Source organism: Canis lupus, chromosome 21, assembly GCF_048164855.1.
Source record: "Canis lupus baileyi chromosome 21, mCanLup2.hap1, whole genome shotgun sequence".
NCBI lineage: Eukaryota > Metazoa > Chordata > Mammalia > Carnivora > Canidae > Canis > Canis lupus.
This window is the reverse complement of record NC_132858.1, coordinates 22,211,004-22,224,703: the sequence shown is the minus strand read 5'-3', so window position 1 is coordinate 22,224,703 and position 13,700 is coordinate 22,211,004. Positions and strand designations below refer to the sequence as shown.

General features: G+C 45.8%; 1 protein-coding gene across 7 annotated transcripts in view; it reads right to left on the bottom strand.

The window, feature by feature from the left end:
- The window catches only part of KIAA1549L (KIAA1549 like), a 267,032-nt gene that overhangs the window by 112,573 nt on the left and 140,759 nt on the right, over window positions 1-13,700 (bottom strand). For 3 of the 7 annotated variants that reach the window (XM_072791077.1, XM_072791079.1, XM_072791083.1), the window contains exons 3-7: window positions 12,516-13,256; window positions 10,459-11,073; window positions 8,379-8,494; window positions 5,146-5,365; window positions 3,744-3,877 (exon numbers count right to left, since the gene is read on the bottom strand). In XM_072791077.1, coding sequence (XP_072647178.1) covers window positions 3,744-3,877; window positions 5,146-5,365; window positions 8,379-8,494; window positions 10,459-11,073; window positions 12,516-13,256 — 1,826 coding nt within the window. The remainder of the gene's footprint in view (window positions 1-3,743; window positions 3,878-5,145; window positions 5,366-8,378; window positions 8,495-10,458; window positions 11,074-12,515; window positions 13,257-13,700) is intronic. The other 4 variants (XM_072791078.1, XM_072791080.1, XM_072791081.1 and 1 more) reach the window with 4 other exon arrangements.

The window sequence follows — 13,700 nt, the reverse complement described above, 5'->3', positions numbered from 1 at the left end:
AGACCAAGGCCAGGTCAGTGTTCCCTGAAAGTCATGCCCTGTCTGTCCCCAGTAGAAGCAGCCCCTACAGGGGGCACTTTCCCACTACCCCCTTTACTCTTAGACTCCTGTTGTTCCTGACTTTATCTCTTACTTCCCACTCATTCATGCCACAATTCATTTAGCTAGTTAGACCTTAAAAAGAGTGGCAGAAAGGAAGGCTGTTATTTTGCCTACCTACCATCCATTCTTCTTTCTTCTATGACAGCACCACAATTTCCTTGAGGACATACTTCTTCTCTCCAGCTGGGTTCATGGGCTTTGGGTGGGGCTGCCCTACCCAAGTTCTAGGAGTGGGGATAGCCAGGCCTCGGGGACATTGGGACATTTTATCTCCTTGGCCACAGTTATGACTCCAGAAATGGGAACACAATCCAAATGAGCCCAATGAGAGCTAATCCCAGGATTTTTACTGGAAAGCCACCAAAATAGGTATGTTGGTTCCATAAGACTGTAAGCAACAAGAATGAGACAAACCTGGAGGTGCCAGGGGCCACCCCACTGGGCCTGAAGATGATGTCAGCCCAGGGCAAGGCCAAGAGACAAAGAGAACTTTTCGAAGAAATCATATAAGCACCTGAATCAAATTGGGCCTGAATGAAATATGCTGTGAACCTTTCAGTTCTATGAGCCAATTATTCTCTTTTTTTAAGATTTTATTTATGTATTCAAGAGAGACACGGGGGGGGGGGGGTGCAGAGACACAGGCAGAGGGAGAAGTAGGCTCCAAGCAAGGAGCCCGACGTGGGACTCGATCCCGGGTCTCCAGGATCAGGCCCTGGGCCGAAGGCGGTGCTAAACTGCTAAGCCCCCCGGGCTGCCCCAATTACTTCTTTTTGCTTAAATCTTATATGCTTAGAGTCTGTCATTCACAACCAAAAAGGTCCTAATTGAGTCTACTGCAATCTAGCCCCTAATACCAATGCTATACAAGTTAAAAAAAAAAAAAAAAAAAAAACTTTTCCACGACTCTCTGAACAAATTAAATACCTATGTGTCCAAAAAAATCCAAGGTGCTCCTCCAAATTATACTTAATACAGTAAAATGGAAAGTTATTAATTATAAAACCAGGTCCTGGAACAAGTCCAGGTGGATGATTAGCATGCAGCTACATATATGCATGATAAAGGGGCCTAGAGGGTTCCAGAATCCAGGCTACAAAGCAGTTCCAGGCTTCCTGTCAGCCATGGCAAAAAGTGGAGCAGGGTTAATGAAACAATTCACCCAATTAACCATTTACTTCAAGACCTGCTGAAATGTTCAAGAGCACCCAAAATTTATTTAGATGCAGTTCTCAAATTGTCTGTTACAGTCTTTTCCAAGGAAACTTTGTTATTTGCTGTACAAGGTTTCATCTCATGGCCCATGACTATCCCATAACACAGAGTCTTCTTAAGGCCAAAGGCAACTTATTTATATAAACAGGAGGTGCTCAATGGGTCTGTGCTTCCTGAATACCATCAGAGTACACTCTGCCTCCAAGCCCTAACTGGAATCATGCACCTGTGAAGATCACAAACCCAATCAGAAAGAAAAAGATCTCCCACAAGGGAGCTGAGTCATACTTCTTATATAAATCTTATGTTTGTGACACGTTTTTAGATCTTAATCTAATATGAACTGAATCATAATGAGATACTTCCATATACATTTTGGATAAATCTAGAAAAGGAAAGCTGCTTCTTCAAATTAAATTGTATGCTTTCTACCTCATATTGGCTTTGCTGATAATTCACTTATGCTAAATGTCAATTTCAAAACCACTGGGTTTAATTGCAAAGGATTTAGTTCAGTAAAAACAGGACATTGGGTTGTATAGTTAATCAGAGAAATTTGGGGGCTGGATGAATATGATTAAAAAGCATTGGGGCAGCCCGGGTGGCTCAGTGGTTTAGCGCCACCTTCAGCCCAGGGCATGATCCTGGAGACCCAGGACCGAGTCCTGCGTCGGGCTCCCTGCATGGAGCTTGCTTCTCCCTCTGCCTGTGTCTCTGCCTCTCTCTTTGTGTGTGTCTCTCATGAATGAATAAATAAAATCTTAAAAAAAAAAGCATCTGTCTTGGAGTGCCTGGGTGGCTCAGTCAATTGAGGTCCAACTTCTGATCTCAGGTCAGGTCTTGATCTCAGGGTTGACTGAATTCAAGCCCCACACTGGGTTCCATGCTGGATGTGGAGCTTACTTAAAAAAAAAAAAAAAAAAAAGCATATGTCTTTAGTGGGATGTTAGTTATATAACTGCAAAAAAGTGGGTCTGAGGAAAGCTTTTGGTGGCATATCTATTGTTAAGTCCAGGAAACTGAAATATATTGTACTAGCAGTGGGGTTTTTCCAAGAAAAATTCATGTGTTCACCAAAAGTTCCATGGTTTAGCATAGCAGATAGGATAAGATTATGGGCCTTGACTCAAGTCCTTATTCCCTTCTTTACTGTGTGGCTTTCTAGAAGTTTCTTAGCCTCTCTCTCAGTCCCATTTTCTGTGAAATGATGATAATAATACTTCAGAAAGATGTCTTGAGTATTATGTAGCAAAATATTTCTAAAACATTTAGCACAGTAATGGCATACAATGAGCCCCAAATATAAAATGTTTATATGTGTTTGTTTAAACTAAGGTGACTGTTCATGTGGATGTCTAGGAAACAACTCAATGCAAATCACAGGATAGGCAAATCTTGATGAGTTAGCTATTTAGAATTAATTTCATTTTATGAGACATTTGATTCGTTTTACGAAATTGTACCTTATATTGCACATCTACTTCAGTTTTTAAAATAGTAAATGTATTGGGCCGTCTGGGTGGCTCAGTCGGTTAAATGTCTGACTCTTGATTTCACATCTGGTCATGATCTCCGGGTCATGAGATCGAGTCCTGCACCCGGCTCTACAATGGGCACAGAGCCTGCTTGGGATTCTCTCTCCCTCTCTCTCTCTACCCTCACCGCCACTCTTGTGCACCCTTGTGTGTGCTCTCTCTAAACAAACAACCAGGATGCCTGGGTGGTTCAGTTGTTGAGCATCTGCCTTTGGTTCAGGGCATGATCCAGGGGTCCTGGGATCAAGTCCTACATCGGGCTCTCCACAGGGAGCCTGCTTCTCCCTCTACCTATGTTTCTGCCTCTCTCTGTGTCTCTCATGAATAAAAACAATCTAAAAACAAACAAAAAACCCCCCAAAACCCCAAACAAACAACTAAACAATACAAAATAAAACAAAATAGCAAAAAGGGATCCCTGGGTGGCCCAGCGGTTTGGCGCCTGCCTTTGGCCCAGGGCGCGATCCTGGAGATCCGGGATCGAATCCCATGTCAGGCTCCCGGTGCATGGAGCCTGCTTCTCCCTCTGCCTGTGTCTCTGCCTCTCTCTCTCTCACTGTGTGCCTATCATGAATAAATAAAAATTTAAAAAAAAAAAAAAAAAAAAAAAAAAAAAAACAAAATAGCAAATGTATTGGGAAGGCCTGAGGAAGCGTCACATGGGAAAATAAATATAAAACCCCAAACCACAGCAGGTATATAGCAAAACAGCACCCCTCCTGTCACAGACATCCTCATTGGTGCTGAAACTGAGTCTTCTCAGGGGCCCCAGCATGGCACCTCTTCCTGTCTAAGTGATGGAGTTACACTTACACCAGGCATCTTTGAAACAGGAGATCAAGTCACTTCTTGCCAACATCAACGACACAGTTGAAGCACCCTCCTCCTTACCTGAATGGTCAGGTTGCTTTTGGTATTTAGGACCTTCTTCTCAGCATCCTGGAAGGCCTTCTGCAGCCTCTGTTCCATCGTCTGAGCGAACTTGCAGGACTGGATGTTGTCAGATTGGCTCACAAACTGTAGCACTAGAAGGAGAGTCATAAATCAGCGCTTGCCGAAGTGATGTGTGACTTAGCTCCTTGGACTTAACAGCAGTCTTCATATAAAACAGCATGATTTACATCAGAGAAATCAGGCAAATAAGGACTGACAACGTTTGGTTGCAGGGTTGGAAGTGGCTCTTAAAATGATTATGAGTAAAGAAGAATTAAAAGCACGATCAAATCTGAGGTTCCCTCTAATGCAAAGGATTTTGTTGGACTGGGTAGACATCTGCTCCAAGAATGATTAAAAAAAAAAAAAACAATCAAAGAGAGATCATGCCTTCTATTTCTTGGGGGAGGTTTGGGGGGTGGGGGCTTGTCAATTGACCTGCATCACTTAGTTGATTGAGTCTTTCGACTTCAATAATTTCTCCACTCTTGGGGCTAACCAACCACATGATCAGAATCACGAGGGTGCTTGAGAATAAGATTCCGAGGCCAAAGCTCAGAGCTTCTGATTCAGGGGCACCCTGGAACAGTGTTGGTCCAAAGCACAGATTTTATGGATGCTCAGCTCTTACCAGTATCCACTGGTAATACAGGAAAAAATTAAAAATACGATGCCTGTTGCTCTTAAAGTCCTAATTATATAAATTGAGAAGGAAGGCTCCTGTGAAGGACTAGTTCCTTTTTTAAAAAATATTTTATTAATTTATTACTAAGAGACAGAGAGAGAGAAAGACAAAGAGAGAGAGAGAGAGAGAGAAGCAAGGTCCCCATGGAGCAGGGAGGGAGCCTGATGTGGGTACTCCATCCCAGGACCAAGCAACCCGAAAGGCAGATGCTCAACCGACTGAGCCACCCAGGTGCCCCTGAAGAACTATTTCTTTCTTTCTTTCTTTTTTTTTTTTTTTTTTTTTAGATTTTATTTATTTGTTAATGAGAGATACAGAGAGAGAGAGAGAGGCAGAGACACAGGCAGAGAGAGAGAGAAGCAGGCTCCATGCAGGGAGCTGGATGTGGGACCTGATCCCAGGTCTCCAGGATCACACCCTGGGCCGAAGGCAGGCACCAAACCGCTGAGCCACCCAGGTGTCCCTGAAGGACTATTTCTAATAAATCCAGGGTGAGGAAGTTTAGGTTCATAGGCAGGGAACTTGGACAGTTGATTAGCAGGGCCCTTTGAGGAAGGTACACAGGACTTTAAGAGACAACAGAGCCACTAGCACTCAAGTTTTTAAACAGGCATCTTCGTGATGCTGCCCCCGATTCCGGAACGGACAGGAATCCTTTCTTTCTAAGGTACTTGCCTGTTCTCAGCTGGAAGCAGCCTGCAGGCTGGGGATTCCACGGGGAGGCAAGTACCGCCACTGACTGTAAGTTTGGGGTGTGTTGCTTCAGATCCGCAGTGACATTGCTGATCCCATAAACACCTAGCATCTCGATCACGACAGCAGGCAAGTACACCAGCCGCCCTTTGGTAGCATAATAACCAACGGTGACATTATGAGAATGTTCCAGAATGTCCACCTACAAAACAACAGACCCACAGAACTCAGTGTTTATTTCCACCATACTTGAAGTCCTTCTTGGTATTTCTTCGAACCACAACCCTTATTTGGCACGGCTGGGGAGCAAGATGTTCTCATTCGACGAATATTCTAATAATTTATAAAAGTGCTACGTGTATTGGCAAGTCTCAAAATAGCGGGATAGAATGAAATACAACTTATTGCGAACCAACATGGAAGGGAATTAAATCTGTGGGGGTTTTCTTGATTCCTTAAATGCCTCAGTGTCATCCTGTGAGCACCAACAGTCACCCAAGAAGGCAGACAGGAGAGGGCAGGCAAAAGAGATTTCCAGAGATGAAATGCTGGGAAAAACAGCTTTGTTATAGTTCTCTTCACTTACGAAAATGAAAAGGCAGAAATGATAGATGAAGTGGGGGCTCCTTTAGGATGGGGATTAGTAGTAGATGAGGTGATTCCTCTTTCTAGAAACTGAGAGAAGGACTGTTCAGACTCCACTCCATTCCTGGCTTGGAAGTTGGTTCAAGACCAAGACGAGGATGAGGATGGGCTATGGAAAGTCTCCCTTAAAACTGAGTCCCAAGGGACACTGATGTTTTGAGTTCTTTTTGACCCAATTTCTCTGCCTCTCTTTCTTTCTCTGTGTCTCTCTTAAATAAATAAATAAAACCTTTTTTTTTTTTTTTTTTTTTTTTTTTTTTTTTTTTTTAAGAGACACAGGCAGAGGGAGAAGCAGGCTCCCTGCAGGGAGCCTGGTGTGGGACTCCATCCCAGGACTCCAGGATCACACCCTGAGCCAAAGGCAGATGCTCAATCACTGAACCAGGTGCCCCTCAAGATGTTTTTAATACAACACCAGATCACCTGTTAAAAGAGTGGACTCTGCTCCAATCCTAATGACCTCAAGGAACAAGTCTCAATTTAGGGATTATTTTTAGCACCTCTCTAAAGCTTGCTAATCATATTTTTAAACAAAGGGACACCAGAGACATCAGCCTTAGAGCCTTCCTCAAGCAACAATGTCTAGCTTGAATTTAACAAGTCATTACCATTATTCTCATTTTTCTGATTAGCTTTTGTTTGTGGCAAATGATCCTGATTTTCACTCCTGGCAGTAATATCAGACATCCTTTCAAAAGTTTTAAAAAATGGGCTGATTTTTAAAAAATGAATTCATAACTGATTGTCACAGTGGTCTGGGATGATTTGCAAAAAAGGTAAAAACTGAAGATAGTTTGAAAACAACCAAAGTTGAATGAAAATTACATGTCAGGTGGCCAAATAAAAATACTTACATTTTCTTCTTTCTTTCTTTCAAGACTTTTTTTATGTATTCGAGAGAGAGACAGAGAGAGCAAGAGAGAGCAGGGGAGAGAGGGAGAGGCAGGCTCCCCATGGAGCTGGGAGCCAAAGCGGGGCTCCATCTCAGGACCTTGAGATCATGACCTGAGCCAAAGGCAGATTCTTAACTAACTGAGCCACCCAGGTGCCCCCATTTTCAACTTTCAAATAAAGTTTCTAGTGCAGACATCATGGATGCTTTTCGTGAAATGCATCTCTTTTTTCTTTTCTTTCTCTTTTTCTTTCTTTCTCTTTCTTTCTTTCTTTCTTTCTTTCTTTCTTTTCTTTCTTTCTTTCTTTCTTTCTCTTTCTCTCTCTCTTTCTCTTCCTTCCTTCCTTCCTTCCTTCCTTCCTTCCTTCCTTCCTTCCTTCCTTTCTTCCTTCCTTCCTTCTCTTCTTCTTCTTCTTCTTCTTCTTCTTCTTCTTCTTCTTCTTCTTCTTCTTCTTCTCTCTCTCTCTCTCTCTCTCTCTCTCTCAGAATTATATAAAAGGGATTGACAGGGGCACCTGGGTGGCTCAGTCAGTTGAGCATCTGATTCTTGGTTTTGGCTCAGGTCATGATCCCGGGGTTGTGAGACTGAGCCCCACATCTGGCTCCACGCTCAGCTGGGAGTCTGCTTGAGATTCTCTCCCTCTCCCTCTGCTCCTCCCCCCATCCTACCTCCAAAAAAAGAGGCTGACAATGACCAATAACCTATGTACCAAACCTCATCCCTAGTCCTTGGTGTGGTCATGGAGACCACGAAGCTAGATACAACTGCAGGACAGGCCTCAAAGGAAAAAAAGCCAGAGCAATATTTTTAAGAGGCGAAAAGGGTTGTCCACCGACTGCCAATCACACGTAGGGCTTTAAAACTTGTAATCAATCCAAAAGAGTGTAAAGTGAGGCTTCCATCGCTTGGATATGCCATGGAAATCAGCTGGCGGTTACTAAATAGTACTTGGCATTAAAGTGCTTGGGGAAAAAAACATGTTTATTTCCCTGTCTGCTGCTGGCTATTGAAGCACAAAGTTGGACTCAATTTACAATAATTTTTAAACGTCCAGAAATAAATCACTATTTACAATGCTGAGGAAGATAAAGGGAAAGGAAATGGACAATTTCTTGAGAATTACACTAACACTATTAAATACTTTCCCAATGGGAAAGTATTTAAAGTATCCCCAATAACGGGATAACGGGATGGTTTAAAACATTATATCTGGGGCAGCCCAGGTGGCTCAGTGGTTTAGCGCCGCCTTCAGCCTTAGGGCCTGATCCTGGAGACCCGGGATTGAGTCCCACATCGGGCTCCCTGCATGGGGCCTGCTTCTCCCTCTACCTGTCTCTGCCTCTCTATCTCTCTCTCTGTGTGTCTCCAATGAATAAATAAAATCTTTAAAAAAAATAAAAATAAAAATAGAACAGTATCTATGCTTGAAAAAAAATTTATTTTATTTTATTTTTTTTTAAATTTAGACATAAGGCAGTCAACCTCCATTTCTATGTCAAAATTGGACCTTTTATCCAGTCACCACATATTATTAGCTATCTGTCAAAATGAAGAAAGACATGGCTTCTGACAAGAATGGTTATGGTACCCAGGGAGGAGGAACACAATCTAAACAAACTCTGGGCCCAAGAGGAAGGTGTGGATGGCTTAGTCTCATTACGGAGCCAAGAGACTTACGTGAGCCGAGATGTCGTTCTGGTGGAAAGCCTTCCGTAATGCCTGTGTGAGCCCTTTGGCAATGTTGAATTTCAAGGTTTCACTGCTCTGCCCTCTCCTTGGGGTCAGAAAGAGAACTGTGGGACCAAAGAGAAGCACGGTCATCAGGGTAGGGCAGCAGACCCCCTAATTAATGAGCTCCCCTCTCCTCTCCATCCTCCACCTCCTGCAAGTTCTGAGGAAGTCTGGTGGGTGCAGGTCCAAGCAATGAAAGTGGGGGCCTGGGGTTGTTGCTCTGGGGTCCCACTCAAGCCCAAAGAAGGAAGGCCCTTGTGTTTGTGTGGCCCTGGAGGAGAGAAAGCTAATACGCCAGCCACACTTCATTTCTAACCAACTCTGCCCTTGACTTTGAAAACTGGGTTCAGCGGTACCAGGTCCTGATGGGGGGCCTGCAGAAAACACCTGCCACGGCGTTCCTCAACAACCTGCTTAGGCGCAGGCCCTGAGGGAGGTTGTGCTGCCTAAACACCCCTGATTCAGGAAGCTGTAGTTCCCACCCCACAAGTGGGGCAGAGTGGGATGGAGAGACCTGGGGTGGAGACTGGCACCTGTGACTGAAGGTGACAGGTGCTATTTGAAGGGAAGCCTGCCATGCTCTAGGAACATCCAGCCTGGACCTGGGCAAGGGGGTGGGGATCAAGGAAGGTTTCCTGATGAGCAAGGCCATCTCCTGATGAGTGGAGAGGGACCGCCCCTCGCCACTCCCAGCAGAGACAAGATCAAGTTCAAAGACACAGGGTGAGGAGCGAAGCCTTTCAGGATACATGTTTAGGCCTGGTCCTGCGGGCGATGGGACGTGAAGGGCTTTAAGCAAAAGCATACATTTTAGAGGGTCCCGTTGACTACAGACTGAAGAACAGATTGGAGGGGGTGGGGGCTAGTCTAAGGCAGATAAATTTGGTTGTTGTTGCAGAAATTGAGGTGGCTGATGACAGGGTGAATGAGGGACGCAGCGGTGGGGATGGAGAGAAGGGTGCTGAAGGAAGTCGAACTGAATGAAAGGCACTGGTGGTTGACCAGGTGTGGCTGGGGTGACAGGGGTGGTGGAAGAAGGGGGAGGGGGACAGAATGTTCCAGACTTCTGCATCTAGGTGGTTGGGGTTGCCTGCCTTTCAGAGGAGGGGGAGTGGAAAACCAGATGGTATAATTCCTTGAGAAACAGAAAGAGATACTGTACTTTCTGGTCTGCCTAGTTTCACAATTTCCCATTTTAGAATAGGCTACGTCTCTAGATATAATTTCATTTAATCCTTTGTAGGGTGAAGAGGAAGGCGGGACTCGAGCATTCAGCACTGGCTTGCTGGCTCAGATAACGTGTCTAGTGCTTTTTATAGCCAACACTACCCCACTGTTAAAATCACCCGGTGCCTTCCTGCCCTGCTTTGCTGCAACTGGGAGGTGGTGGCTAGAGATAGCATTTACCACCCGACTTTTTCACGGCCTCCTTTTCAACATCGAAAGAAATCCTGGGCACCCTCATCGTGCAGCTGTACTTTTTGTACCTGCAGGCTGAGAAACCACCTAACAGAAGCCTTTCTGACTTCTGCAGGGCTTCCAAGACGTGACATTTTATTCATCATTCATTCATTCACGTGAGACATCACTGGTTTGCTCTTCAGGCAAAATTCACTACACGTTTGTTTTCCCAGATTCATTTGCAGAAACGGTTTCCCTAGGGGGGGTCTCTGATAGCAGGACTGATCCCGGGACCAGAATGCAGGTCACGTAAAGCCTTTGTCACTTGATAAGGACCGGAGCTCCTCAATCTCAGCACTTGGACATTTGGGGCAGGGATTATCCTTTGCTGTAGGACCGCTCTGTACCTGGGGCGTTTGACAGCATCCTGGTCTCTGTCTCACTACATGCCAGTAGCACCCTCCCTACCCTCCAAAAAGGTCTCCAGATAGGGCCAAACACCTTCTGGGGGAGAAGGAGCACAACTGTTCCTGGCTGAGAACCGCCGATCTCATCTCTGCTACATCTCTGAGGCCAGGGCGTGCCTGCTGCTTTCAAGTAAACTCCAAGGACGGTGGACTCTTACCTGTCTTCACCAGGAGCCTGCTGGACATCTGACACTCCAGGTTGGATGCCATTTTGCCGGTTGTGACCACAGCGGTCGACGAAGCGGGAAGGGCAGTGTCTGTATTTTCCGCTGGCACAGGTGGCAACCGGGTGGCCCTCACGGGTGCTGTGATGGATGTCAAGGCTGCTGTGATAGTCAGCGGGCGTGTGGTGGATGCTCTGGGCGTGTCTGGGTTGGTGGGGTTCGGGAGGCCCGTGTGCATGGCTTGTGGTTTCCTGGGGAGGTGTGTAGTGGACAACAGGCCGGAGGCGGTGCCTGTGTTCCCTTGCATGGCTGTATGAGCACTCACGGTGTGTGCCGCTCTTGAAAACATGTAGGTTGGCGTGAATGAGAAGGCCGGATGCACTGCCCCTGGCGTCGTCTTTGGGCCAAGTGCTGTGTTATTTGTGACGTTTTTAGCTAGAGCAGTGGTCCAGCTGCTCTTGACTGATCCTGAGGCCATGGCTGAAGGGCTGCTGCCAGGGCCCTTGGCAACCAGGGCTGCAGACAGCGCCAGCGGACTTGATTTCCCCAGTAACGATGTGGCCACTGCTGCTGCTGTTGGCTCCACCTTGGATGACACGGAGGGGTCTGCTGCAGAAAGAAAAAAAAGCAAAGGTCTGTCACTGGTCTGCAGCACACATGTCACTTGTGGTGGTGATGGATGGATGTCACTTACGGGTTTGCTGGCATGAAAAGTCTCTGTGCTCTGGAATTTAGGCAAAACAGCTCTAGGTTCATTAAGTCAATTACCCCTAATGAGAGTGTCACTTATGGAAACCTGTGGTTGGCAATAAGGACATTTAAATTCTGAATACAGAAAAAAATCTTTTTTTTTTATTGGTGCTCAATTTACATGTAAGCTTGTGTTTATGAGGTTATTAAAAAATAGATGGAAACTCTCAAAAAAAAAATAAATTCTGAATACAGGGATCCCTGGGTGGCGCAGCGGTTTAGCGCCTGCCTTTGGCCCAGGGCGCGATCCTGGAGACCCGGGATCGGATCCCACGTCGGGCTCCCGGTGCATGGAGCCTGCTTCTCCCTCTGCCTGTGTCTCTGCCTCTCTCTCTCTCTCTCTCTCTCTCTCTCTCTCTCTCTCTGTGACTATCATAAATAAATAAAATAAATAAAAATTTAAAAAAATAAATTCTGAATACAGATCTCCCTCTCCTTACGATGGGGTTACGTCCCAAAAGACATGTCATAAGTTGAAATGACCATAAATAAAAAATGCATGTAATACAGCTAACTTACGAACATGCTAGCTTAGCCTAGCCCACCTTACCCATGCTCACAATACTTACGTTAGCCCACACTGGGTTTGCAAAATCATCTAATACAAGCCTATTTTGGGATGTCTGGGTGGCTCCACGCTTGAGTGTCTGCCTTCAGCCCAGGGTGTGATCCCGGGGGCCTGGGATCGTGTCCCACATGGGGCTCCCTGCACAGAGCCTGCTTCTCTCTCTGCCTGTGTCTCTGCCTCTCTCTCTGTGTCTCTCATGAATAAATAAATAAAACCTTTAAAAAAATAATACAAGCCTATTTAAAATAAAGTGTTGAATATCTCAGGTAATTTACTGAATAGCATACTGAAAGTGAAAGAATAGTTGCATGGGTCCAGGATGGCTGTAATTGTATCATTGTTGACCCTCATGATCACGTGGCTGGCTGGGCGCTGCGACTCGCTGCCCTGCCCAGCATCACGAAAGAGGATCATACCACTTATCGCTAGCCTGGGAAAGGATCCAAATTCAAAATCCGAAGTATGATTTTTACTGAATGCATGTTGCTTTTGCACCGGTAAAAAGCTGAAAAATTGTATAAGTCAAACCATCCTGAGTTGGAGACTGTACTTTTCAAAAACTAGTCAGCAGAGGATCAAGGACGTGACTATTTGGGGCTGCTAACTCATTCATCATCCTTAAGGTGTGTTTCTGCTCCTTCTAAGCAAAGCTGGGTATCTGTGTTGAACGTGAAGATCCTTTGTCCACAGAAGCGGTCAGACCTGTTTGGGGGGGTACCGAGAAGCAAACTACCTGCACGAGTGGTTGCACCTGTCCATTTCTCAGGGTGCTGAGAAGCCAGCAGAACTTTGGATGGGGTCCTGAATACGACCCTGGTTGACAGAGGAGGAGATTCGGCAGTAGAGTTGTATCTCAAGACACTCTGGGATGCTGGAGAAGCACTTGTCACAGGAGACGGATCGACATCACTGGAAATTGAGAGGCTCATGTCCATTCCATCTGAAAGCACTTGCTGCAAGTTGGCTGTAAAAGTTAGGCTTGGAGAGGCTGGCAGAAGAGCACGTGTTGGATGCATAGGCAGCTGTGGACGAGGATGAGACGTAGCCTGTTGGCTAGTGGGTGTGTACTCTTCAACCTCTGCTGCTTGGAAGTCTCTGGAATAGTTATTGGTTATGGACACGAGGGCTGTGTGGTTTCCAACCATGGTAACCTCTGACTGTTGAATGGGCTGGCTGGTGCTTGTACCAAGGACTGGATGCTGGATGGTAAAGCCTCCTGCAGTCACTGAATGCCCAGCAGTAGCTCTGAGATCTGAAGAGTTTATTGTACTGGCAGCTGATGTTGAACCACTGGGAGGAGTAGTTGAAGCTGAATGAGTTTCCCAACTGGTGGAGTTAATGGCGTGCCCATTTAAATCATAATTTGTTTGCTGCGGCAAGCCAGATATCACTGGCTCTATGTAGAGCGATCCAGTTTCTGTGGAAAGAGAACTCCAGAAAACATCTGTGGTTGCTGGCATTTTCACATGTCTCACTGCGGAGAAATCATAGACTTCAGTGGAGGAGGGAAATGCTGTCACCTGTTGGGAAGTTGAAGCTGGCAACTCGGAGTGATCTACTACAGATGCATGGGTCTCTGGCTTGATGCTGGACACGCTAGGGGATGGGGACATAGTCTGGGTGCTTTGCATGGAGGGCATGGAAGGGAGAGCTAATTCTGAAGGAAGGAGGTTTGTTCTCGCCGTTGCAGTGAAAAAAGATGGAATGTGATCTGTGCTAGAATCAGAGGTGAATCCATTTACAGTGTGAGGACTTGGAATCTCTCTACTTGGAAGGGGCTGGACAGCAGCTGTCCAATTTGCCTTTTCGTTTTTCTCTAAAACAGCTGTCACGCTATCTCCTTCCCGCAGGGGATGTGCCCGAGTCATAGGAAGAAGATTGGGAGATTTGCGTGAGAGGGGCAAGTCTGTAGCTGCCG